Here is a 26,037-nt window from a genome sequence, read left to right as displayed (position 1 = left end):
CCTCCAGATACCAGGTCCCACTGCCATGCCTGCCTGAAACGCCTTCCCTTTCCGCAAGCACTTGGTCACAGCCAGAGTAACTAACACACAGAGTAATACATATGCTGCAATTACAATAAATTAATTCTGTAACATCAGTAAGGATTTTAGACTTAAATTTTGAAAAGAAAAAAAATGTATCCTAAGCTTCTTCCTCAAACTTTCTGTCTCTGAGACAGGGTGATTTGTTGTGTTTCATACTAACAATCCCAATCTATCTATAAGGAGCATAAATACAAACCATAAGGACTTACACAAACAAAGGCTTAGAGAAACAAACTGTGACTAACCTTCCACATCATCCTCCTGATCTTCATCTCTATCATCTGGTCCATCACTTTTCAAAGAAAATAACAGAAGTAGTTTAAAAAAAAAAAAAAGAAGAAGCTTAATTAGTAATAGATTAAAACCACTTCTCAGAAAAGTAGTAAGGAATGAAATGTTACAGTATGACATATGACATTTAGAAAGGAGGAAATGACAATCAAAAGGAAGCTTTGCTTCTCACATTATTTCATGTTAAAATCTGGATTGCACACAGTGCCTACAGAAGCCCTTCCTTATCATGACATTTAAAACCAAGCAACTTCAAATGAAGGTGAAATATTCTAATTTGGTTTTAAGTAATATACTATTTGAAGATCATAGATGCCGTGAATAGTGAAGTATTACTGCTTCTACTAATGCCATTTAACATGTTTTAAAACAATTTTTCTACTCTTATTATATATGAAATTAAACTTATTAAAATTATAGAAAACAAAACAACAGAAATCCTGTAGGAAGCAAGCTCGTTTTTAATGAAATCATTGGTAGAATGAAAAACAGCAAGCAGAGCAACCCATGCAAACAGTCACACATTTTGCAATTAGATGTCAGTTATATTTCAGCTAGTTGAAATTTTCATTAGATGTAAATGTATCGAGCAGAATCATGTCAAAATTCAGGAGAAAAGCAGGTTGATACATATTGGCTCTCTTAAGAACATGACATCATGCATTAGTGGTGAAAGACTCATCAGTTTTTAAATGTCTAAACTGGACCAACCTGTCTGATGTTGGAAAGGATAAATTGTCCTCATACAAATCTCCTTCTAAACCAAGACTGCTCCAGCTACTGCTGTTACAATTACTGCTGGAGGGAGAAAAGAACAGAGCTGAACTAGAAAATGAAGAGTGAGAGAGACCACCTGCGTTTCTTTGGGACAGCTTCTGTCCTAAAGCTGCCACAATGGAGTGGAGCATCCTTAGAGGGGACAAGAGACTGTCACTGCTATTTCATAAAGGGTAATTGGCAGGGGTGCAGACTAGGGTTTTGTTTTTTCCCAAGATAGCGTTTCTCTGTGTAGCCTGTCCTGGAATTTGCTCTGTAGACCAGGCCAGCCTTGAACTCACAGAGATCCACCAGCCTCCACTTCTCAAGCACTGGGATTGAAGGCGTATGCCACCACTGCCGCTTAGAGATTCTTTTCATTGTCCTCAAAACATCATGGAATTATTCTAAATTTACATTTGTTTTGCAGATTAGGACAACAGAATTTTTAGAATCACAAAAGACTGCATGATAAAATTAATATCTCACGACAAATCTTAACATGTAATTTATAAAAAAAACAAGAACAAGAAAAAAAAAAACCAATACACTTTCCTATTCCTCAATTTGGACAAAATTTAAAAAGGAAAAGAGACAAGTTGAGGTCCTCTGGGATTCTGAATAGTACAAAACAATGATAAGGTGTGGGGGAGACTGTCTCAAACATTCCTTGCCTTCTAATTTTAAAGAGCTCATTACAATAATATGTCAATTGTCTTTATTTCTTACATTACACACAGTAAGCAGGTGGCAAACAGCACATATTTTCTTCAGAAGAAAGCTAGAATAAGCAGGGCTTATTTAAGCAATATGCTTGGCTAGTTCGCTGGTCACCAAAGCCACACACAGCTCGAACTTCTTATATTACCTAGCCAAAAGAAGGAGGACACCACTGTATCTACAACTGCAGCAAAGCATTGTTTGTAGAGGGGGGAAAAGCAACCATATTCAAAAACAAAATTATAGTCTATTTCTCCGATTAAAATTTTCAAGATGCAACTTAAAAATTCTAATCATTCCTAATTATTACAATAATTAGTAAGCACATTAGTTTGCAGTGATAAGCAGCTTTACTTCCTACTCTCAGCTAGTCAACCATAAGTTATCATCTATACAAACCTAAATTTTGGTTAACATGAACTCACTTTTTCTGCATCAGTAAGCGTTGTCAAAGTAACCAAAGTCATGATTACCTAAAATTCTAAGTAGTTTCTAAGTATTCTCAAGTAATTTACTTACCCATTTTCACTTTAACAATATCAAACTTTGACAAATTACATTTAAGAATAAAAGTAAAACTATGCCATCTTTTCAACATATATTCAAACGAATACAATTCCATTATAAAACCATAAAAATAACCAAAGTGTTACCATCAGTCTGTCATTAGGCAAACTAAAACACAGAAAATACAGTAGCACAGAACAGACAACATTAAACAAAAAAAAGAGAGAATTAATGATTTCAAACCTTATCTACTTTAAGAAAATGGTTTTCTAAACAAAGAAAAACATGCAATTCTTACCCATATTCTATTAACAATGATTTTTCAATCTATTCAGTAATAAAAATCCATCATTTAAGTATTAGATAAGAAGTAACATCTAAGTAACAGAAAGAATAGAGAGCAAAATCTCTCTAGCCTCATCTTGCTCCTATTTTTCAAAGTGGTTCAGATATGAAGTCAGTTATCTATAGAGTACATACTTTTAGCTAATAGAGTTCCCTCTAAGACTGTGATATTTCATCTAAGTAGAATACTTCCAATGGAAGGGGTTACTGTTGAATGAGTATACCACACACAAGCAAACCAGAAAGTATGAGCGATCACCCTACCTTGAGCCAACATAAAAGTAAAGCAAAGCCTGTTTTTCTCTTCTCTTCTCTTCTTCTTCTTCTTTTTTTTTTTTTTTTTTTTTTTTTTTTTTTTTGATTTTTCGAGACAGGGTTTCTCTGTGTAGCTTTGCGCCTTTCCTGGGACTCACTTGGTAGCCCAGGCTGGCCTCGAACTCACAGAGATCCACTTGCCTCTGCCTCCTGAGTGCTGGGATTAAAGGCGTGCGCCACCACCGCCTGGCGCTGTTTTTCTCTTCTTAGTGGACTTCCTATGCTATTCCTGATCCACTTTTTTCTTTTTGTCTTTTCATAGCCTATTTCTAGAGCAGGTGTACGCTCAAGGCAGTGATAGTTAAATACTGAGATCATTCATTGTGGCTTTGACTCCTATCATGACTACTATATATTCTGATATAAAAATTATCTCAAGAGCTGTCCAATTCTGGCCTCCTCTCTTATCTAAATATAAATTGTGTATGTGTGATGTGCTGGGAACTGAACCTAAACCTTGCAAATGTAGGAAAGTGCTCTACCACTGAGCTCTTAACTTCACAACTCTAAATTGGGTTTCGTTTGTTGAGATGGGGTCTTGCTAAATTGCCCAGGCTAGCCTTGAACTTATAATCCTCCTGCCTCAGCCTTCAGAGGGTTACAGACATAAAACAACATATTTGCCTCTACTATAACTTTTTAAAAAGGTCACAAGCTATTAAAAAATCACAAGAAAATCACATACAGGGGCCAGCTTCTCTTTGTGACTGGTTAGTTAATTACACATACTTTCAAAACCTTTGTTAAAATCTAATTTTTAAAATTGTTGCTCTTTACTGAACTTCCTATTTGGAGTGAAAGTTCACCTTGATATATGTACCTGAATGAACAGGAGCCACAGCAAAGATCGCTAAAAGATGTAACCTGTAAAGCTACCTCTTTCAAATGTGGTCTCCAAACACTGAAATCACTGAGGTGCTTATCAAGGACAGATTTTCAGAACCCTGCCTGGCCCAATGAGTCAATCTCTGGAAGAGAGGCTCTGGAAACCTGTGTTCAACAAGCACACTATCAACCCAGGAAGCCTAGGAGCTGCTTCATGCCCAAATCTTAAAACTATGTAGCATCATTAGTTGATGCTGACAGTGGACAAGTGAAGCACAGATCTTTTTCTGACCAAATTCTCTCAAGCCAGATGTGCTCCCTACCTGAGTTCACATAATTTCTAAACCTAAACGCTTCTGCTCATTTTAGGTATAAATTATTTCAGCTTCAACCTGACTTGGTATTGGTTCTGTTATGAGACTGTCATTTCAGCCTTGTTTCTGAGTCATTCATACTATACATAAACTAATGCTACAGGCAGAGCGAAGGCTAGAGCCCAGTAAATGCTTCCCCTCACATCACAACAGTGAAGCCTCTCTGAGTTACTCGGCTTTCTACAAATCCTCCTAAGGCCACTGGCTTCTCCCCAGTTTTAACTAAAGACCAAGATTTCCCAGGCACAATGTCATGCTCTGCTGAGGTCTCAGAAGTTTATTTTTCTTAAAGAAGAGAGGAAATTTAAATGTTAATATAGTATTCCAGATAGGGCAAATGATGATTTGTGACCCTGTACCCACTTTAAAAACTACTTTTTGCATCTAAATTTTAAGAAATATCGATGATTCCCATAGCATAGGGAACATAGTAACTAAGAAAAAGAAAAAAAAAATGTGTATCCAAGTTCCAAACCAAGCCTCTAAGTCTTAGGCTAAGGTGGTGTGCTCTGGTGTGCTCTAACCGTTATCTCCTTTCCTTCGGCCGGCCACCTTAACCTCTCCTCCAACTTCAAGCCATCTTCCTGCCTCTCCAGCAAGCACATTCCAAGGGTTTGTCAACAGGAACCTCACACGGTCCTTTCCACTCATACCTCCTGGTAGAAGTATGCTGAGAACCTCTCCCTCCCTAGGGTTCAACATGGATGTAACTTACTATTTCAATTATCAGTTAGTGTGAGTAAATACTTTATAGGAATTCATAAGCTAACCAAGAATGCCTCTAGGCAGAGGTGGGAATATAAGAAACAATTATATCATAATAAAATATTTCAAAGATGACTGTTACAAAGTTAATTAAGAAAATTTACGTATGAAGTAAATGTCTTCAGGTATACAAAACTTACTTTATCAGATTCAATTTTTGTATTTTCAATCTAAGATGTTACATAAATGATCACCATTTTGTTCCTAGCAGAACAAGTCTAAGGACCCTTTCTTCCTGCCCCTAAAGATAATATTTATTTTAGTTTGCATCAAGAAAACTATAGGGCTATCTTGATGCCTCGTACAGCTACCTAACTGTCCTTTTCTTCACTCACTAATGAAAGAAAGTATGCTCTTTAAAGTGATAAATTATACTCCTAAAACATCCATGAAAGCTTAAAACGTAAATAAATTCCAGTATCCACAATAATTTTTCAAGTCAGCATTTAGCACACCCAAAGAACATTAGCTCTGCTCCCTATTGTACTTAATATGTGACAAAACCATTCAGAAGCCAGGCACAGCAATATAGTCCTCCTTAAGCCTATAATCCAGCTCCTGAGAGGCTGAGGGAGAAACTTAACTTCAAGACCAGCCTAAGAACACTAAGAGAGCCATCCCCTCAAAAAGAATTAAAATAAAATCAAATAAAAAAGGCAAACTGGAAGTAATAAAATGTTAGAAGTATGAACAGATTGTCAAATTGAGAATTTTCAAATATTAATAATGTAAACCCATTGTTCACTTTGCTGAAGTCTGCAGACCTTTACCCCATAATTAACTATAAAATCAGAGTTACCTTTCACTGAGATGATGAAAACTGCTGCTTTCATCTGGATGGTCATCCTCGAAACTTAAGTTGGACCAGCTACCAGTACTGTCCTCACCAACACTGAGATTCAGCTGCTGGCTGCCAAATGACTCAGTGGACTGAAAATCTTCTACTTCTTTTGAACTAAGAACAGAACATATGGTAATAATTTTAAAAATAATTGAAGCAACGCAGATTCTAATGAGGAAGTAAAATGATAAAGATGACTCTAAGAAATTATATTTCAAGTCATACCAACATCCTCTGAACACTTAACTGCATCTGAAAATAATGAGACTAAGTCTGCTACCTGAGAGACATCCTTATGTATCGTTTAATCTACATTCTGGGTTCACATTTTCAACAGGACACATATCAGAAGCACACCTTACTACAAAGTCTAAGTGCATCATCTGCCCTGTAAAAACAGCACTTTCATTTGCATTTGAAGGAGCCTCCTTCTGGCTTTTAGAACAAGAAAAGTAGCTTGAAATTCTAGTTGTCTCAACCAAGCCTATATTCAAACTAGACAAATCTCTTCAGTAAATGAATCATAACATCTTTCTTAGCAGGAAGGGATGGCACAGGCCTTTAATCCCAGCACTTGGAAAGTAAAGACAACAGATCTCTGTGAGTTCAAGGCCAGCCTGGTCTACATAGTTCTAGGCCAGCCAAGGATATATTGTAAGAACCTTATCTTTAAAAAAGTCTTTCACTTTTTTAAATGAAGGGCCATTCATATTTTTATGACATAGTCAAAAAAAGGCTCATTTAGAGCAACTCTACTAGTTGCCCCATCTGTGTATGTATATATTCTACACAGTTCTAAACAGTGATGCTTTCAGCAGGAAGAGAAAAACTACCAGTTTTCTGATCAGACCCTTCCTGTGGCTTCAAAGCAATCAAGATGTATGATCCCCTCATAAGGTCCACTTGCTCACCTACAATCCCAAGTCACTTATAGCAACACAAGCTCTCTGTTGCATCCCACACATGCACTCTCACCTCTTTGCCTAGATCCCAGCACCCCTAGATTCCCAATCATTTATTCTATCTTGACTTTTGGTTCTTGGCTTAAGTGTTAACTCCATTAGTTTTGCTTCTCTGCTACCTAATTCAAAAATGCAAGCCAGCCCCAACAGTTCTTGCTCATCTCTGCTAACAACACTCCCTTTCTTAAGTAAGGAACTTACAACATGTATTTTTAAAATTATAATACAATTACATAATTCTCCCTTCCCCTTTCCTCCCTCCAACCCCTCCCATATACCCCTCCTTGTTCTCTTTCAAATTCATGACCTTCTTTTGTTACATACATATATGGAGATGGATAGACATACATATTCCTAATACAGAAATTCAGCCTGTTTGGTCTATATAAGAGTCCTTGTATGTTTCAGGGCTAACCATTTGGGACTGGATAACTAGTTGGTGAGCTCTTACCTGGGGAAGACTCTATGGCCCACTCTCAGCATTCCCGTAGCTCTTTGGGTAGGGTTGAGGCCTCGTGGGCTTCTGCCTGTCCACATTAGCATGTCCATTATCCTTATTCAGCTCATTTATCTGCTGTTTGTCTTATTCTACTATAATATAAGATCTCAGGGAACACAATTTCTTTTATATCCCTAAAACCTAAAATAATCCCTGAATTGTCTCTGCCTTCCCCACTCTTTAGGCAATTCTCACTTTGTATTTAGGATATAACAATTCAGTTAAGTTTAGTATTCCAAACATAGCCATCCTATACCACAACTTTATTTTATTTAACACGTTTTCCTCTTATCTACCACTTTTTTTTTTTTTTTTTTAAGAAAATGATCCACAGGAGGAACTTAAAAGGAGGGTGCGTAATGACTGCTAGGTAACTGGGCTCTTAGTAACTGAAAATGAAGTCTACATATATTATTGTTCTAAAACTCCTCTATAGTATGCTTTCCTATTTGATATTCATATGGCACCCTGGTGAGCATTATGGGTTTGTGGCATTCAACTATATATTCTACTATTATGATTGCTTTCATTAATTAAATATTTATGAGGAAAGGGACATTAGTGAAACCATTCAGTTAATATCTTAGCAAATAATCTATTTGAATCAATCATTCTTCAACCTTAAATCATTTTAACTTTACAAAATGTGAAGCAGAACTCCAAACAACCGCATGGACTTTGAACAGTCCTTAGAGAAGCCTGGCACAAATGACAAAAGAGACACTGGAACCCAAGTCGAAAGAAGAGTCTGTACAAATATGAGCCTTGATAAGAACAAACTTACAGGAAGAACTCAAGGCATAGTAGTAGCCAGGTCTAAAGAAGACAATGAATATTCTGAAGGAGGAGTAGCAAAGTTATCTGCTAGGTCCCGGAGTGAGGGCTTAGGAACTTCCACCTAGCTTCCTCTTATAAAGCTGCTATGATAAGGGAGAACGAATAACAACAGTCCAAGGCCATGTGTACAAAGCTGCTTCAAGCACAGAACAGACTTTAATCTCAAGGGTAGTGAATATACTAGTCTAAATTCATGAATAAAATTCACCCATTTATTAAATTTGACCTGCTTCTTAGTTCTGTGTCCTCTAACTCTCTCATCTTTCAGCCCTGTAAATGGATGATCATGTCCCTCAAAAGAGACTGGGAAACAAATACTTCCTGTGAAAACCATGCCCAGGATATGAAGCCATACACAAATGAACAGAGGAAAGGTTAACTTTTCATTGTATCACAAGACCTCGAAGACAATTTGAAACCTACCTGCTAACAACATGCTCAGCATTTGTCATAGCTGATGTCATGATTTCCGTGGTAAGGCTCTCAGCAAAGCTAATGCCATCTTGTCCGATTCCACTATCAGCTGCCAGACTGGTATTGCTCAGCTCTCTCTCTGCTTTTTCAATAGCTTCAGCAACTATCTTCTCTGCAAGCACTGCCCTTTTATCAAGATTAACATGAATCTGAGGCACATCAAGATGAAAAATTCTCGATTTCTGATGAATGCTACTAAGTTTTGAATGTGAGCCTGGCTTAGCACTTACACACACACTCTGCTTTAAAAGGGGCTGAGAGGGGCTTCTGCCACAACCATGGAGTTCCTTAAGGTCACAGTATCTACAAGCTCCATTCATGAGTGGTGACAATTTTTCTGCATAAGTGAGTCTATCTGCTGATGTTGTGGTCTCTGGAATGTGGGAAACTGTAGGTCCTAAACTTAGCTCTAAAGTGTCATCCACTACTTTTTTAGCATACTGTTCTACAGCTTGAGCTTTCTCTCCATGCCCATGTCCACTTAAGCTGCCTATATTCTGGCAGAATCCATGGTTTTGCAAAGGTTGATGAGACTTCAAAAATTCTGGTTCAGTAATATCCTCACCCCTATCAATACATGTAGCTTTTTCAAAAAGATAGGAATCTGTTGAGGATTGTGGCAAGTCAACTGTAGGTGCTGTCAGCTGTTTCTTAACATCTCTTGTTATGATGCTAGCAAGAGAGGCTGAAAAACTGTACAGTCCAGAAAGTTCGTTTCTACATGGATCCTGTGTCCTTTCACATGGTTGGTATTTGCAAAGATGGCCGCCACTTCTTTTTCTTTGTCTTTTTTTATCTACTTCCTGGTGATGTTCTTTATTTGAGGACATCAACAGTTCTTTGTTTATTTTCACAGAAGACTTGTGCAAAGGGAACATTTTTGAACTGCACTTCAGTTTTACAGTCTTAGCTGCTTCTTGCACTCCGGACTTCACAGATCGATAGGCCAGTCTACTGGCATACTGATCCATGATTAGCTCACCATTGCCTCCTTCCTGTTTCAGCACTTGGATAACATGACCTGCATATTCATCTGTCACACTTTCACAACTGGGATACCTGCATGTCAGACCTGGCGTACAACTTGGTAATGAAAGAACAAACTGATCTACTTCTCTTGGATGTGCGACATTCTCCACACCCAGCTTCTGTTCTGCTTTATCTCGGCCAGCATCAACATGACAACTGTTCCTCTCCTGCCTGAAAAGCATACAACATGTAGCTTTTGCAATGTTCTCGGCTTCTGCAATGACATCAGCTGCCATGTCACTTGCAAAGCTGCATGTCTGCATGTTTTCCTCCGAGTGATTTAAAGAAGCAGGCAGCACACTTCTTTGACTCCGCACATTTAAGTGAGGGGTTTGAACCTTGGCTTCTCGAGTCACTTCATGATCTAAATGGGAGGCTGCCATTTCAGTTGCAAGAGAAATGATGTGTGTAGCTAATGCTTCTGCAAACTGAACCTTCTTCCCCGAGTACTCGGACTTCACATCCATTTCGGGGTGCTCTTCACCTTCACTGCTTTCAACTTCTTCTGACAGAGACCGCATGAGTTTCAACATGAACTCTTCCTTTTCTATAGTATTTTGTTCGTTCTCTGACAAACTACCAACAGAGGAGTTGTGAGGTGTAGAAGGGGGTGTTGCTGGTGCAAATTCTTTGGCTAACTCCCCCTTGAGCTTTTTAGTTAACTTTTTGATGTCCCATTCAGAACTAGTCTGGGATGGCACTAAAGGAGTTGATGGAGGAGTATCAGGTATTACATTTTTGTCTCTGATTTTCTGTTTATCTTCCACATGTAAACCATCTGCACAGGTAAGCACTGCAGATGATAACGCATGTGAGTGACGGAAAGAGCTTTCCTGCCCAAAAGACAAGGGCTCAAGTGCAGTATTAGTCAAAGTATGCCTTTTCACTGGTTTATCCTTCACAAGTTCTTTCAAGTCAGATTTCTGACTTGTCATCACTGGACAAGGTGGCAGTGTCTCTGAAGAAAATCCCAAACCCACAGAATCTTTACATTCTGGAACACAATGCTTTCCGACCAAGAGTGAACCGTGAGGTAAGTGATCTGCAAAGTCAAGGAATTTGGGAGATTCCTCCAAGATCAATTCTGATTCTTCCCCAAGAACAGGCACACATTCCTTACTAACTGTTTTGTTATCTATACTTGGAAGCATTGATTTGCTTTTATCCAAGGAATGTTTAATAATAGACTTTGATAACTGCTCAGCAAACATGTCCTTACTGCTAGCTTTGCTCTGCTGTGGTGCTGCTTGGTCACAAAGGGAAGGAGGACAGGCTTTTCCCTTTGTTTTAATTAAATAATCTCCCTGTGCATCAACAGTTTTTGTAGCTTTGAAGGTTGTCATAGACTCTAAGGTTTCATTGACTATTGTATGTACCATTGCTGCAGAGAAGTTGCTAATAATCACAGGGCCACTAGTTAATTCTGAAGGACTCTGTATGTCAGTTTCACCGTTGGTTGGTTTGAAGTCATACTGGTTACATGGACTGAGTACTGAAGGTAGAAGGCTATTGCTGAGACAATCCACTTCCTCTTCCCTGCTCTCTGTGGTGATGTGCTCTGGGGTAGAGCCACCATTTGCTTTACGATGCTCAGATGACGGGTGAGACTTGGACTGATACAAAGTCGATGAAATATGATAGGGGAGAAGGGCACTGCCTGCCAAGGGTACTGGTATGGAAGTGACAATTCCCGAAGTACAAAACAAGGCCTGCTGCACTGTGTACTCCTTCTTATGCTCCTGCACTGGTTTTGTCATCATAATTGCTTGGCTGCTAAAGGATGAGGAAAATGTGCAGGTCTGTGTAGGTGGCACTACACTTTCTGCACTCACATACTTGACATTACCCATAGAAATATTAGCTGCTGCCTCCGTTGTGAAGGTCACATCACTCTGTGACAGCTCTATGAATGCTTCTTGTATTACAGATTCAGACAAATCTTTGGCATAGGACTTTACGACCTTTTCTTCAAAGTCAAAGGACGGACAGTGCTGGGATGCAGGTGTTGGAGGACATGAAAACTGACACACTTCCATGATGCCTTCAAAAACAAGCTCTTCTGCAAGGTCCGCAGCAAATCTAGCGACTGTGTTTGTAAACATCTGCTTTTTCACATACTGTAAATCTTTCAAGGCATTTGATAAGGCTTCACTCACCAAAAGACTAGCCAGGCTACCGATGGCTCGTTCTTTCAGTGAAAATGCACATTGCCTTCTAAGTTCATTAAATGCCATCTGAAAAACAGACGATGTCAATTTGACAGCTAAGTGGCACAATGCATTGGTACACGAAGAAACTCCTTTCTGTAAGTCTTTAAACGCACTGCCAAAGCTTTTTCCTACAAGATCTGCTGCAAACTTCTGAACGCTGTCTGTAATCATTGAAGATTTATTTTTACATTTATTTTTTTGATCAGAATTTCCATGTTTAAAAGCTACAGTATAATTTTCTCCCCTTTTAATACTATTAATATCTGACATTGCATTTGCACACTGAGTATGAAGAACTGAGCCTAGTACTTCACATGAAAGATTATTTGCATAATCTTCATAAGTGCAATAAATAGGATCCTGATTTTCATTAATCCTATTTCTACCAATATCTGTTTGGCAAAAACATTCAGCAGGAGTACAGCTTCCAGGGGGACTAAAAGCAGAGGCTCGAATAGGGCTGAACAAGCCACTGTCTTCTGACGCCATCACTGGACGAGGGGAATCTGGAGCATCACACAGGTGACCATATGGAGATTCAGGTTTTCGTGGAGTTGGCTTTCTAACATTAGCTGGAAGAGCTGGACGCTCAAACTTGAATTTTTGAGGATTCATGCAAGATTTTTCATGTTTGTGCCCTATCTTCTGAGATGACTTCCCTATGCCAGGATCTTTCACAAATGAACAAGAAGTCTCTAAAGTTTGTTCTAGTTCATCAAACTGATCAAAGCTATCAAAAAACTCACTCACTTCCGAGTCTGAATCCTCTACATCATCTTTTGTCACAGGGATTTCAGGCAGCTCAAGTTTTGCTTTTAAACTTTTTTGATATCCCTCTTCATCCAAAAAAATTACAGGACTTGGGCTTGAGCACTCAGACTCTGAGGAGTGGGCAGGAGAAGAAGGAAAGAGTATCTCCTGTGTGTCCCTGCCTTTTTCTGAAGCACTGGGTGACCTGTAGAGACTCCTTTGGGTCCAGGGCTCTGAAACTGATGTTGTAACCGATGTTTTCACAGAAGATGTTTCTTTGCATCCCAGAACATGTACTGAAGATGAAGGCTTAGCCAGTGATTTCTGTGGTCCATAACTGACCAGCACTTTAAAATCATGGGTTTCTAAATGGTGACCAGAAGTAGTCTGAGAGGCAGCATCACACCGGCTCCTTAATGTAGCAATATTTATTTCTAAGGGAAAACAATAAAATCCTTACATTATTCTAGAAAACTTGTTTTAAAAAACTGACATTAAATACAAAATATTTACATCATGTTTCCTATACTATGGTATTTAACAGAAATTTCATTCCCAGTAACACCCAGAAGCAAATGCACCTTTTACTAAAACAATCCCATTTTGCCCTGTATCTTCAAGAATATGACCTTTGGAATGCTCAGTGAGTTGACATTTATGTTAGAAAAATTACTAGTGACTACCAGCTAACTGTTTTGACATTTGAACACAAGAAAGTTCCAGATACTAGGTTACAAGCTAAACAAGGCTTAAACAATAATAAGAGAAACAGTAAATTAAAATATAGCTAATAATGAACCTAAATATCACAGGAAAATTATTCCTCTGTAATAAGAAAAATTATTAAAATGTTTAAACTGGATCAAATTTCAAAATAAATTTCAACTGTTAAGTCTCCTTTAAATCTTCAAAACTGAACTTTCATCTTTTAGGACAAAGTCTAGTAAAGGGCACACACCATCATTATACAGCTTTGTACTCTCCTCCTCCTCTAACTGCTCAAAAGCAGTGACAAAGTCATCCTCTATGGAAGACACAGACTGGTTCGTATCATCATCATCATCTTCATCAGTGGTCTCAAGGCGATGCTTCTGATGCAAGTGGGTGTCCAGGGTGTGTCTTATACCAGCAGCATATTTACTTAGGAGACTAAAGATAAAATCAATTCTGAGTCCTGGTAATGTAGGTGACACTCTCATGACACAAAGCATTCCAGAATGATGACTCTTGGGAGAGATGAAAGAAGATAAAATCAGTTTTAAATGTAAATATAAAACATTACCTGGAAGTGAAGCCAAGAAATAAGCCGGTGGGCAGGAGGTGGGGGGAAGCAAGAAACGCATGCATCCTGAAAGGTTCCTTCATTCTGTAATGTTTAATGATTTTTTTTAATTTTCCTGAAGTTATCAAAAGAATATTTATTTTTATTTAAATCTCACTTTAACCTTTTTTCCTTATCAATCTTTTTTTCTCCCATGTATTCAAATTCTTCCCAATTTATCTCCTTAAATCTATCAATCAAGTCTCTTGGGCAATTATTGTTTTCTATATTACTGTATATGTTTGTAATGTGTCCTTCTCAATCATTTACCAAACTCACCCACTACATTGTGAATGCTTGAGAGCAGGAGCCAGATCTATTTTACTTGTTATTCCATTGTCTTATAGCTCCCAGCCATATCACCTTCCCTCCTACCAAAAAGGAACTATCCTTATCTTTTAACATTATTTCTCTGGAATCAAAACTTCCAATCATGCTTCTAGCTTGGATTAAGAGCACAAGTCATTAGTTTTCCCTATGCACACTGTATTTTTAAATGCAAACATTGAGAAGTGATTTGTTTTCAAAAAGGGGAAAACAAATGTAACAGTTAATCACCCTTTATGTTCCAGCAAATAAAGCAAGTTATATCTGAGTGAACCACATGATCCAGGAAACAAGGTGTAATTCTAATCACTAGACCTCAAGATGAACAAAGAGCATTTTATAGCTGGAGTAAGTTCTCCAATTATAAACCTATTCATACAATTTTAAATGTCATACTTCATAAGATGCAAAGCATTTTTCTTTCTCACTATATCAAAAATACTTCTAATGAACTAAAGACTGTCTTAGAAAAACAACATCATTGTCCATTTTGCATGGAAAATCTTTAACCAGAAAGTTAATTTAAGTCCATTTGCTAGAACATGCAGCATGAAACCCATGTAAATATGGGATAGCCATGAAGCAGGAGCAGTCACTCCAGCTATACAAAGAAATCTGAACAGTAACATTTCACTAAAAAATTAGTGTGTGCTTGCATAACACTGATAGAACTTCACAGGTGGGAAGTTAGTTTATAAGTCATGATCAAAATGATTCTATGCTTCAAGGCTGACAAAGCGCTGTTAGACTTCTGATCAATATCATTTTCTTGAGACTGAATTAAAATAACAAGAAAAGCGTCAACACTTACAAGTTTACTATTACTGAGCAAATATAGTAAAAACCTGAAAAAACTGATTAGAAATGATCCATCAGTTACCTGATTTAGAGGACTATTGCTTACATCTGGCGATTTACTGATATCCTTCATACAAATGATTTCATTTTCACTTAGACTGCAGAAATGGAGCGAATTCAGAAGGTCTGGAAGTTCCAGTGAAACTGAAGCTAGATCCTAATTTTAAATAGTAACAGTGACAGCAATGAGCAGCATTATAGAGTAACACTGTCGAGGTGTTCACAATGTTGTCCATATTAAAAAAAAAACAACCATAAAACTGGTCAATAAACCAATTCCCAATAGCTCACATATACAGTTTATCTACAGATAGTCTCCTCAGGCTGGTCTGGACTCTAACTCACCGTTGACACACTCCTGCACCAGCCTTGCAAAGTCTGTTAAACACTGTATGTTGTTCTGAAGAGTGTGCCCTGTCTGTTCCTTTTGTCCAAGCTATTGCCTTTCAGCTAAGAAAATCCAGACAGACTAGAGTTTGCAGGCATACTCACCAGAAGCACTAATGGAGAGTTACCAGTTTTCTTACAGCAGCACAAGGAAAAACTGTATTCACAGTGACCTGCGCAATTGTCAAGCTCCCCTTCGTTGACCCCAACCTCAAATACCAATCTCTCTATAAACGCCTAAATGAAACAGGCTATCAGCATGTGCACAAGTTTATAAATGTGCAAAAACTGAGACTTTAGAAATTTGATCTTTTATATTTAATTCTATTTCAATAAAAATACAAGAACTTTTACTGCTAAAGTCAAATTATGAAAACTATCAAAATATACAAATGGTACATGCAAGATAATGGACAGAATCAAGAAAACAGCCTGTGGTTTAAAGCTTTCAGACAAATGATTTTTATAGTCGAACCTAAAGCACCTTTCCATAGCAAGAATTATTGTCAAAAGCCAGGCAAGACAGCACAGTTGTTATCCCAGCATGTGGGAAGTTGAAGTAGGAGGATTTCTACAAGTTCAAGGCCAGATCAAGGATATATGACAAGACCTTATCTCAAAAATAACAAAAGAATCCTTAATAAAAATGTTGAAAGTGAAAATGTACAGATCACATTCAAAACATTGATCTCAAGTGTCATTTTTGTTTTGGGGGAGATGGAGTGTGGGATAAAAGGGAGGCATTTACTATGTAGCCCTGGCTGGCCTGGAACACACTATACAGACCAGCCTGGTCCTAGGCTAGCCCTGAACTCAAAGATCAGCCTGCCTTTGCCTTCTGAATTCTGGAAATAAAGGCATGCACCACCACACCTAGCTTCAAATGTCATCTTTTAACTTTAAAAGACACCTTAAAATTATTGTAAATTTTGAGCATTAAATTTTTCAGTCTCCAAAATTTTTTAGTCTCCCACAGTCTTTGTGAATTCAATAAATTGACCACACCTGTATATGAGCAGCATCTGTTTCTTCATTAAAGCCCAGAAACGTGACCTGAATCAAAAAAAGAAAGAATGAAAGAAAGAAAAAGAAATCTCTAGTAATTTACTTTTTAAAGTCTTGTCTCAGCGTGCTGAGGAAGTATGCTGAGTACATTGGGCAGGCAGTGTTTCCAGTGAGCAAGGTTTCCACCACACTATAGCTCTTGAACTTCATCTAGCCCTCATGCACCTTTCCCTCTAGCAAACTAAAGCAACTATACCCTCAAAGCATCGCTCAGCATCCCCACTGCCATGCCTTCCCCACTCATCTCATCCCCACTGCCATGCCTTCCTCTTCCCTCCACCACCACAGTGCTTGTCCACTGTCAGGCCACGTGTCCACGCTTCCCAGGGTTAGGAGATGTCTGCAGCCTGCCCTCATTTTCATTCAAACCCAGGGCCCCGTTCTAGGTCTAGCACATGCCCTGTCCATGACTGCTTCAGGCTCCCGCAGCTGTATCCCCTGATGGGACTCTTCCTCAGACTTCTAGGCCTGGCTCCTCTTTACTCCTGCTGCTGCAGCAGCCTTCTCAGAGACCTTCCTTGTGTAGATCCCCCAGGCTCCTTCCTCATTGGGTGTGAGTCTACCAACATTCTCAACACCCTCCTTCTACTCCCTACCCAAGTTCACAGATTTCAAATGTCTATGGCCTCTCTAATGGCAGGAGGAAATACATTATTGAGTAAAAAGCACAAATTACAAAAAAAAAAAAATGTAATATGCCCATAACTTCTTCCTTATTCTTAAATTATTGAATACTGAATTGAAAGGCACTGCACCAAACTAGTCATCAGTGATTAACTGGAAGTTTCTTTCATATGACCTTATTTTCCTTACTTCTGTCCTCTGTACTCTTCTTCCTAAATCACAGGATAAACAATAGTCACTTTCTTTTTAAAATTTCCAGTACTTGAATTTTTCTACAAAGAATATAAACTGAAAAGTTCTTTTTTAAAGTTATATTTATTCCCTTGTCATCATACTAGCACCTTTCCTTTTGGAAAAAAAAATAGTGAATTATCTAGAAACACAAAATATTTAAATAATAGCAATTAACAAACTGGGGGAAAGTGGGATGATTAAAATATAAGACTACACTGAAGACCCTGATTCCTTTCTAATAACTCAGAAGCTAATCAGAATCTAAAATTATCCTGGCACTTTAATTAATTATGGCTACTAATTCAATGGAGTGTTAGGCACCCTCTAGGGATCTGGCAAACTGTTAACCTGTAGAAGCCTATCTTTCATAACATTTCCAGGCAATATAGCTTCCCTCACTAAAACATGGGCATTTATTTCTTTCCTTTTTTCAAACAGATATTTATGTTCCTATATTTTATACAATCACATAAAAGCATGTATTTCTCTATTAAATGGAAGAAGTAAAGTTGTCTAGAGGAATGGGATTAACAGAAAAAAAGGGGATGTAAAGAGAGAAGGTGTGAGTATTAAGGTATAGGGGAATAGATATGATATATAATATATACCTGTAAGAAAACAACAACAACAACAACAAAATTTTAAGTCAGCCACTGCCAAGCTGCAGCAGTACTTGGAACTCAGAAATACTTGGCTTAAAATAAACCAGTATACTGGGGAAAGCAAAAAAAAAAAAAAACAAAAACAAAAAAAAACCCTCAGGTATTTGAGATATCCATACCCTAAAGTGGGACAGAAATCTCTTCTTTCAAGTTTCCTTGCTGAACAAAAAGAGAAAAACAGCTGTCACTGAGTTCTGGAGATACCAAGGGAGTCAGTCTGCTTCTTCTGGGTGACAAGAAAGACCTCATGAAGGAACAGGCTGGGAACGTGGGCATGGGAACAACCAGGGAATATGGGCTTCAAAACTGAGGGTGAGAGGTCACACATGGTAACAACTGAGTGGATAAGAGGGCTCTGACCTACTTAGATAAAGTGAAAGAGTGAGGCAAGGAAGATAAATAAAGTGCCACAATTAGTCAGTCCATAAGTGGGGGGAGTCAGGTGACAGAACACTCCTCACCTAACAGGTTCATTCCTCTTTCTAGGGAATGACATCAGGTAAAGAATCCCTCAGGAATAGGAACCTCCCACTACCAAGCAAGAAAACAAAACTCATTTCAGCCAGGCGGTAGTGGCGCACACCTTTAATCCCAGCACTCCAGATCTCTGTGAGCTCAAGGCCAGCCTGGTCTACAAAGTAAGTTCCAGGACTCCAGATCTCTGTGAGCTCAAGGCCAGCTTGGTCTACAAAGTAAGTTCCAGGACTCTTATACAAAGAAACCCTATCTTGAAAACAAAAACAAACAAAAACAAACAAACAAAAAACTCATTTCAAAAGTCTGAGCACCAATTTTAGGCTGTGAATTAGATTGCAAATGGATCCATATCTGTCGCCATACACAAAACTCATGTCCAAGTGGATCAAAGACCTCAACATAAATCCAGTTACACTGAACTTGATAGAAGAGAAAGTAGGAACTAGTCTGGAACGAATTGGCACAGGAGACCACTTCCTAAATATAACACCAGTAGCACAGACACTGAGAGCGACAATTAATAAATGGGACCTCCTGAAACTGAGAAGTTTTTGTAGAGCAAAGGACACAGTCAATAAGACCAAACAGCCTACAGAATGGGAAAAGATCTTTACCAACCCCACATCGGACAGAGGGCTGATCTCCAAAATATATAAAGAACTCAAAAAGCTAGCCATCAAAATACTGAACAATCCAATTAAAAAATGGGCTACAGAGCTTAAAAGAGAATTCTCAACAGAAGAATCTCAAATGGCTGAAAGGCACTTAAGGAATTGCTCAACATCCTTAGTCATCAGGGAAATGCAAATCAAAACAACTCTGAGATACCATCTTACACCTGTCAGAATAGCTAAGATCAAAAACACTGAAGACAGCTTATGTTGGAGAGGATGTGGAACAAGGGGAACACTCCTCCACTGTTGGTGGAAATGCAAACTTGTACAGCCACTCTGGAAATCAGTATGGCGGTTTCTCAGAAAATTGGGAATAAGTCTTCCTCAAGACCCAGTTATACCCTCTTGGGCATATACCCAAGGAATTCTCAATCTTACCACTAGGACACATGCTCAACTATGTTCATATCAGCATTATTCGTAATAGCAAGAACCTGGAGACAACCTAGATGCCCCTCAACTAAAGAATGGATAAAGAAAATATGGCACATATACACAATGGAGTACAACTCAACACTAAAAAACAATGATATCATGAAATTTGCAGGCAAATGGATGGAACTAGAAAATATCATCTTGAGTGAGGTAACCCAGACTCAGAAGGACAAACAGTATGTACTCACTTGCTGTGGGATGGTCTGTATGTTAAATTGCTCTGATTGGTCAATAAATAAAACACTGATTGGACAGTGGCCAGGCAGGAAGTATAGGTGGGACTAACAGAGAGGAGAATTGAAACAGGAAGGCAGGGAGAGACACTGCCAGCTGCCGCCATGACAAGCAGCATGTGAAGACACCGGTGAGCCACGAGCCACGAGCCACAAGCCACAAGAACAGTTAGCAAGAAGCCTTCCATGGCCATACAGTTTGTAAGCAATATAAGTCTCTGTGTTTACTTGGTTGCGTCTGAGCAGCTGTGGGACTGGCTGGTGACAAAGATTTGTCCTGACTGTGGACAAGGCAGGAAAACTCTAGCTACACTCACTCATAAATGGATACTGAATGTGAGGGAAGGGATGGCCAGACTGCAACCCACAACTCCAGAGAGGCTAGCTAACAGGGAAAGACCCTAGGAGGGACACATGGATGGCCCTGTGAAGGAGAAGTGGATGAGATCTATGAGTGGACTGGGTGTGGGGGCATGGTAAGAGGGTAAGGAGTGGGGGATGAGAACAAAGGGAAATGGGAGGGTCAAGCTGCAACAGGGATGGGACAGAGTGGGAGGGCAGGAAGGAAGATACCATGATAGATGAGGACATCATGGGAATAGGGAAGAGGCAGGGTGCTGAGGAGGCTCTCAGGAATCCACAAGGTTGACCCTATCTTGGTCTACTGGCAATGGTCCAGAGGGTGTGACCAGCCTAGCAAATAACCTAACTGTCATCATAGAGCCTTTGTCCAGTGACAGATGGAGGCAGATACAGAGATCCACAGCCAGGCACCAGGCTGAGCTCCAGGAATCCAATTGATGAGAGAGAGGAGAGATACTGCAGGCAAGGGTCGTCAAGATCATGATGGGAGGATGTGCAGAGATGACCAGCCACACTAGTGGAAGCCCATTAACTGTGGACTGGTGGCTGTGGAGCCCCCATGGGACTGGACTAAGCCCTCTGGATATGGAAGATGGTTGTTTGTCTCAAACTGTTTGGGGGGCACCCAGGAGGGAGATCGGGATCTGTCCCTGGTGCATGGGCAGGCTTCTGGAACCCGGTGCCTGTGGTGTGACACCTTGCACAGCCTTGGTGCAGTGGGAAGGAGCTTGGACCTGTCTAGGCTCAGTGTGCTGGGCTCTGCTGACTCCCCATGGGAGACCTCGATTTGGGGGATGTGGGGCAGCTTGGAAAAGAGGGCTAGGGGGTGGGAGGAGGGGCAATCTGTGGATAATATGTGGAGTGAGTAGAAAATTTCTTAATTTAAAAAAAAAAACCTCATTTCAAAAGTCTGAGTACCAATTTTAGGTTGTGAAGACCTAATATCACTTTTTTTTTTCTGATCTGGGGTACTAATCTAGGCTTTGCACAAGCTAGGCAAATGATCTATCTACCCCTAAGCTATACTCTTAGCCTCAATACCACATTTCTTAATTTGTAATATGCATGTGATGATGGTACACAGATGCTTTAAATATCACTCCTTTAAATAAAGTAAATTCAAACAGAGATGAAAACACTGGCTATTGCAGATATATATATATATATATATATATATATATATATATATATATATATGTGAGATCTCACACACAAACACACACACACACACACACACACACACACACACCACATTCCCAAGTAGTTAAGTATCTTAATCCCAAAGACAAACTTACCACCACTTTAAACTTTAAATCAAATAGTCAAGAAAAGAACTAAAAAAGGGACCACATGAAATAAGTATCTTTTTTCATGTTTCAGGATAAAAGAAACAGTAGCAGCCATTAGCTGCTACTTAGAATTAGCTCTACCTGGCCAATGAGAGGCCAGTAACACTTGCGCACTTACCAATAGGCTGATAATAGTCAGTCAATGATGTTAGCTACAATTTAAAACATGCATTTCTTTTTTTTTTTTTTTTTTTTTTTTTTTTTTGGTTTTTCGAGACAGGGTTTCTCTGTGTAGCTTTGCGCCTTTCCTGGAACTCACTTGGTAGCCCAGGCTGGCCTCGAACTCACAGAGATCCACTTGGCTCTGCCTCCCAAGTGCTGGGATTAAAGGCGTGCGCCACCACTGCCCAGCTTGCATTTCTTTTTAAATAACATTTTTACTAATTATTTAAGAATTTCACACAATGTATTTTGATCTTATTCACCCTCCCCAACTTATCCCAGATTCACCACAACTCCCCTACCCACTCAACCTTGTGTTCTCTTTAAAAAAAAAAAAAAAATCATACTCTCCGGTATGAGGCTTGTACCGGAGCATGGTCAACCTATGAGGTCACACCCCCAGAGAAACCAAGTGTCTCCTAATACCTATGTTAGTACTATGTACAGATGTTTTAAATCTGTAGTCCTACGAAGGTGCATGAGAACACAGTGTTCTTGACTAGGAAAGGGTCAAAAGTCACATATCAAACCTCAGTTAAATGGGAGTGTTCATCCTGGTTTAAATACTCTCCTCCTGATACACTGCATAGCTCCTTCTCACTCTGTAATAAAGACTTGACAGACTGGAACACATCTTCACTGAAGCTCTGGGGAATAAACAAACAAGACACGTGAATTCTAAGACATGTAAGAGAGTTTACAGATACTGAGTTTTACATAGCTACTCATTCTCCAATTAATTCACTTGGCACTTTTTTATATTATTTGCTGGACTCAGTTATGCTCCAGATTTACTTACACTTACCTTACACTAAAATTAATAAATTGCCTATCTTATTTCCAAGTCACTAGCAGAACAAAATAATTCATATAATGAGTGAGATGATATAGGAGATAGAAAATAGCACATTAGCATCCATGATTCTTCCCTTGAGAGACAAAGAAAAAAGTAGCTAAAAATAAGATTTTTCCAGAGGTCTTAAGGCAGCTGTATGATGAAAATAAGGGAAGAGATTCCAGGTCTGTGAAAGGCAGTTGTCACAAATGGAGAGGACCTGAGGAAGGAAGAGGACGTGGAGGAAATAATAAACACTACAGTCAGACCGAAAGGCAACACTCACTTCCCTCTGGCACCGTTATTCCTCTGCTGGTATGTAACCTGCTCCTCTAGTCTGTGGGAACGCCTTACTCAGCAGTTCCTGTCCACAGAAATCCTATCCATGCCAAGACTGAAGATTTTCCCATCCCTTAGTCTAATCTTCTCCTGTACTGTTTGCAGATTAAGGTCATTTGACCTATGTCATAGCATATTATGATTACAATATTCATATGTTTATCTTTTCTACCCACTGAACCAAATCATGGAAACTACATTCCATTCACTTTCTCTCCTCACATTTTACATGAAGTCAACAAAGAGTTGTTAACTATAAAAAATTCATTGAATACAAATCTATTATCTAAAAGATAATACTATTCAAGAATTCAAGAAAAAAGTACATAATGTTAAATTTCAATCTCACCTATCAAGAAGAGCCCATATTTCTTTAAATATATATATACACACACATATACTACCTTTTCCACTGAAGGAGCTTGGAAGCAATGACCCCCAAGTAGCAATGAGCAGATCCCATATCCAGATTTTGGTTTCTAAATACCAATCATCAATTAAAATACCCAGAGCTCCTCAAAAAAAAATGTCTGATTCCAGATCCTAGACAGAGAACATACAAAAGAGGCTATACCATTTAACTGTGCCAGACTACAGGGAGTACTCACAGACTAATTGGGCAATTTCAAAGGAACACAGAGTTCAGTGTATTGACCAGGAATCCCCACTGGCTAAATCTGGAATAATCAGGGCATCAAAAAGAACAGAAATGGTAATGTACTGTAACTCCTTCATTCAATAATACAGCATTCTTTTTTACCTATGATTACTAGTTGACAAATATGGACAAACTGATTCCATTAGAAAATCCTCTTTGTAACTCTCAACATAATTACTGATTTGGAAAGAATTATTAATGTATCCTAAATCTGCTGGGTTAAAAGCTTTTGGGAGACAGGCTACTCACATTTCTCAAACTATCACCACATAGCTTCCTTGCTAAGCATTTAATCAAATTTATTCTGCATTTACATTGGCAACAACAGATGGTTACAATTCTGACCACTTCCTCAAAAACATCAACAATATGCTTCTCCTGACCTGAGAGAGAGCAATGAAAAAACGAAGTCTTTGAGGTATTCCTGATGAAGAAAACTACACTAAAAACCGACTTGGGATGTTCTACTGGACAACTATCTCAGATCTTTCCAAAAATGTGGTATATCTAAACCAACAGAATGGTCTAGAACGGTGGTAATCAAAATACTCAAATGCATTATGTGAAAAACCTTGAGTAGACTCTAGGTAAGAAACAAGAAGAAGTTACAAGGATATTTGAGACACCTGGGGGGAATTTATCAGACTAAACGTCAGATGAAGTTACAGACAAATGGTTTTCTTAGGAGTGGTAATCACATTAACATATAAAACAAGCTCCAAAAAGCATTTCCACACAATTATAAAGAGCAATGTGAGGTGTACACAGAGAAGAGAATGGGTATGGCAAGATGCTAACAGACGGTGAATCCAAGTAGAAAATATATGAGCTGCTTATTGTTCTGAGGTTTTTTCAGTAGGCCTTAAAACAACCAATATTTAGTTTTGTTTTCATTAATAAATAGAGGTTTTCACACTGATTTGTGAACACAAAAAGGAAAGAATACAAATATGAGTTTGAACTATCAATATAAACTCAAGAGTTTATAAGAAAAAAACCCTGTGAATCCAGAGGAATATAAATAAATAATAAATGAGTGAGGGTAAATAATGTACTTGCCACCATAGGAAACGAGTATTATACAAGTCATAAAGGTCATAAAGCTGACAATTGGTAATTAAGAGGCTTTTACCCATCTTCATCCACCTTAAATGAGTTATCTTCTCACTTTATAAGCATTATCAAAAGAGAGAAGAGTTATCAAAATAAAAAAGGAAAACACCTTCCTGAACTCAAAGATGGTCTTCATGGGCAAGGTCAACAGTGTCATGAAAAGAGGCTAAAGTCCAGGCACACTGTTAACAGACAACATCCTCTAGTCCCCTTTCTTCTTCCTCTAGTGATGACCCAAAGTTATAGCAAAGACAAAAAAAATCAAAGTCAAGATACGGACTAACCAAACTGCTTTAGGAGGAGTATGTCGTTCTCCCTCAGATGAGAAATAATGGCCAAGTCTGCTGTAATGCAGGGTTGTATCCTAGCTACTTAGGAGGACAAGGCAGGACCAGCAGCAAGCTCAAGTACTGTCTGGCATATAAAGCTACTTCAAAGCAAGCCTAACTAATGTACTGAGACCTTCTAGCAAAATAAAAAGCCAAAAGGTAGGAAGAGAATGTGAAGCTAGGAATACAGCTCAGTGATAGAGCAATTTATTTAGCATGTACAAGGTCTTGGGTTCAATCCCCAGCACCATACACACAGAAAAGTAATTTTTCATTTGCTCACTAATTATTCAACATCTAGCAGAGCCCTGACATACAATAAGCACTCAAATTCATGATGCTGAATAAATGAGTGATTAATATTTCTTATATACCTTTAAGGTATATAAGAAATGTAAGATAGTTAACTAAAAAAAAAGACCAGATGGAAAATGTCTGTGAAGAAATGGGAAGGAGGCATTGTGCTCTGAGAAATAAGATTTCAGAGATTGACATTATAATCATGACTTCACATCACTACTTTCATATACATTCATCTTCATAGTATATTAATGCTGTAAGTTAAATACTAAGATTCACTTAAAAACTATGAAAGAACCCACTATTTTTTTAATTACCACTGAAAGGAACCTAATACTATGGACTTACTTTTCGGACAGATGCTTTATTCTTTATGTAACTGTTCCTGAAAGGCTGGAAAGCCGCCATAATGGTATTACTGTAGTATGTAATCGCTGAAGGGTAAATCCACAAAACACCTAAAGGAGACATATTAAAAGAAAACAACTTATTTACTAATCAGTGATTCAAGCAAGCATTTTTTCTAAATAATTTCTTTAAATGTATGCATTTAAAGAAAAATATGAACAAAAATACTGAGACTATATATAGCAACCATATATATATACACACATGCGCGCGCGCGTGTGTGTGTGTGTGTGTGTGTGTGTGTGTGTGTGTATTATGTGGGGGGAGGAGTATAAAAAGAGGTGAAAATGGATACCTTAA

General features: G+C 38.6%; 1 protein-coding gene across 3 annotated transcripts in view; it reads right to left on the bottom strand.

Moving 5' to 3' along the window:
• Positions 1-26,037, bottom strand: part of Akap11 (A-kinase anchoring protein 11) — a 48,473-nt gene that overhangs the window by 10,113 nt on the left and 12,323 nt on the right. The window contains exons 2-10 of one of the 3 annotated variants that reach the window (XM_028878555.2): positions 25,678-25,787; positions 22,286-22,402; positions 16,483-16,530; positions 15,113-15,247; positions 13,543-13,810; positions 8,545-13,018; positions 5,782-5,937; positions 1,087-1,173; positions 330-376 (exon numbers count right to left, since the gene is read on the bottom strand). In XM_028878555.2, the coding sequence (XP_028734388.1) occupies positions 330-376; positions 1,087-1,173; positions 5,782-5,937; positions 8,545-13,018; positions 13,543-13,810; positions 15,113-15,247; positions 16,483-16,530; positions 22,286-22,402; positions 25,678-25,737 (5,392 nt within the window). In that variant the 5' untranslated portion in view covers positions 25,738-25,787. The remainder of the gene's footprint in view (positions 1-329; positions 377-1,086; positions 1,174-5,781; positions 5,938-8,544; positions 13,019-13,542; positions 13,811-15,112; positions 15,248-16,482; positions 16,531-22,285; positions 22,403-25,677; positions 25,788-26,037) is intronic. The other 2 variants (XM_028878563.2, XM_028878572.2) reach the window with 2 other exon arrangements.

This window comes from Peromyscus leucopus, chromosome 9, assembly GCF_004664715.2.
Source record: "Peromyscus leucopus breed LL Stock chromosome 9, UCI_PerLeu_2.1, whole genome shotgun sequence".
NCBI classification, from domain to species: domain Eukaryota; kingdom Metazoa; phylum Chordata; class Mammalia; order Rodentia; family Cricetidae; genus Peromyscus; species Peromyscus leucopus.
The sequence above is the reverse complement of the archived record's forward strand: the minus strand, read 5'-3'. Positions and strand labels throughout refer to the sequence as shown.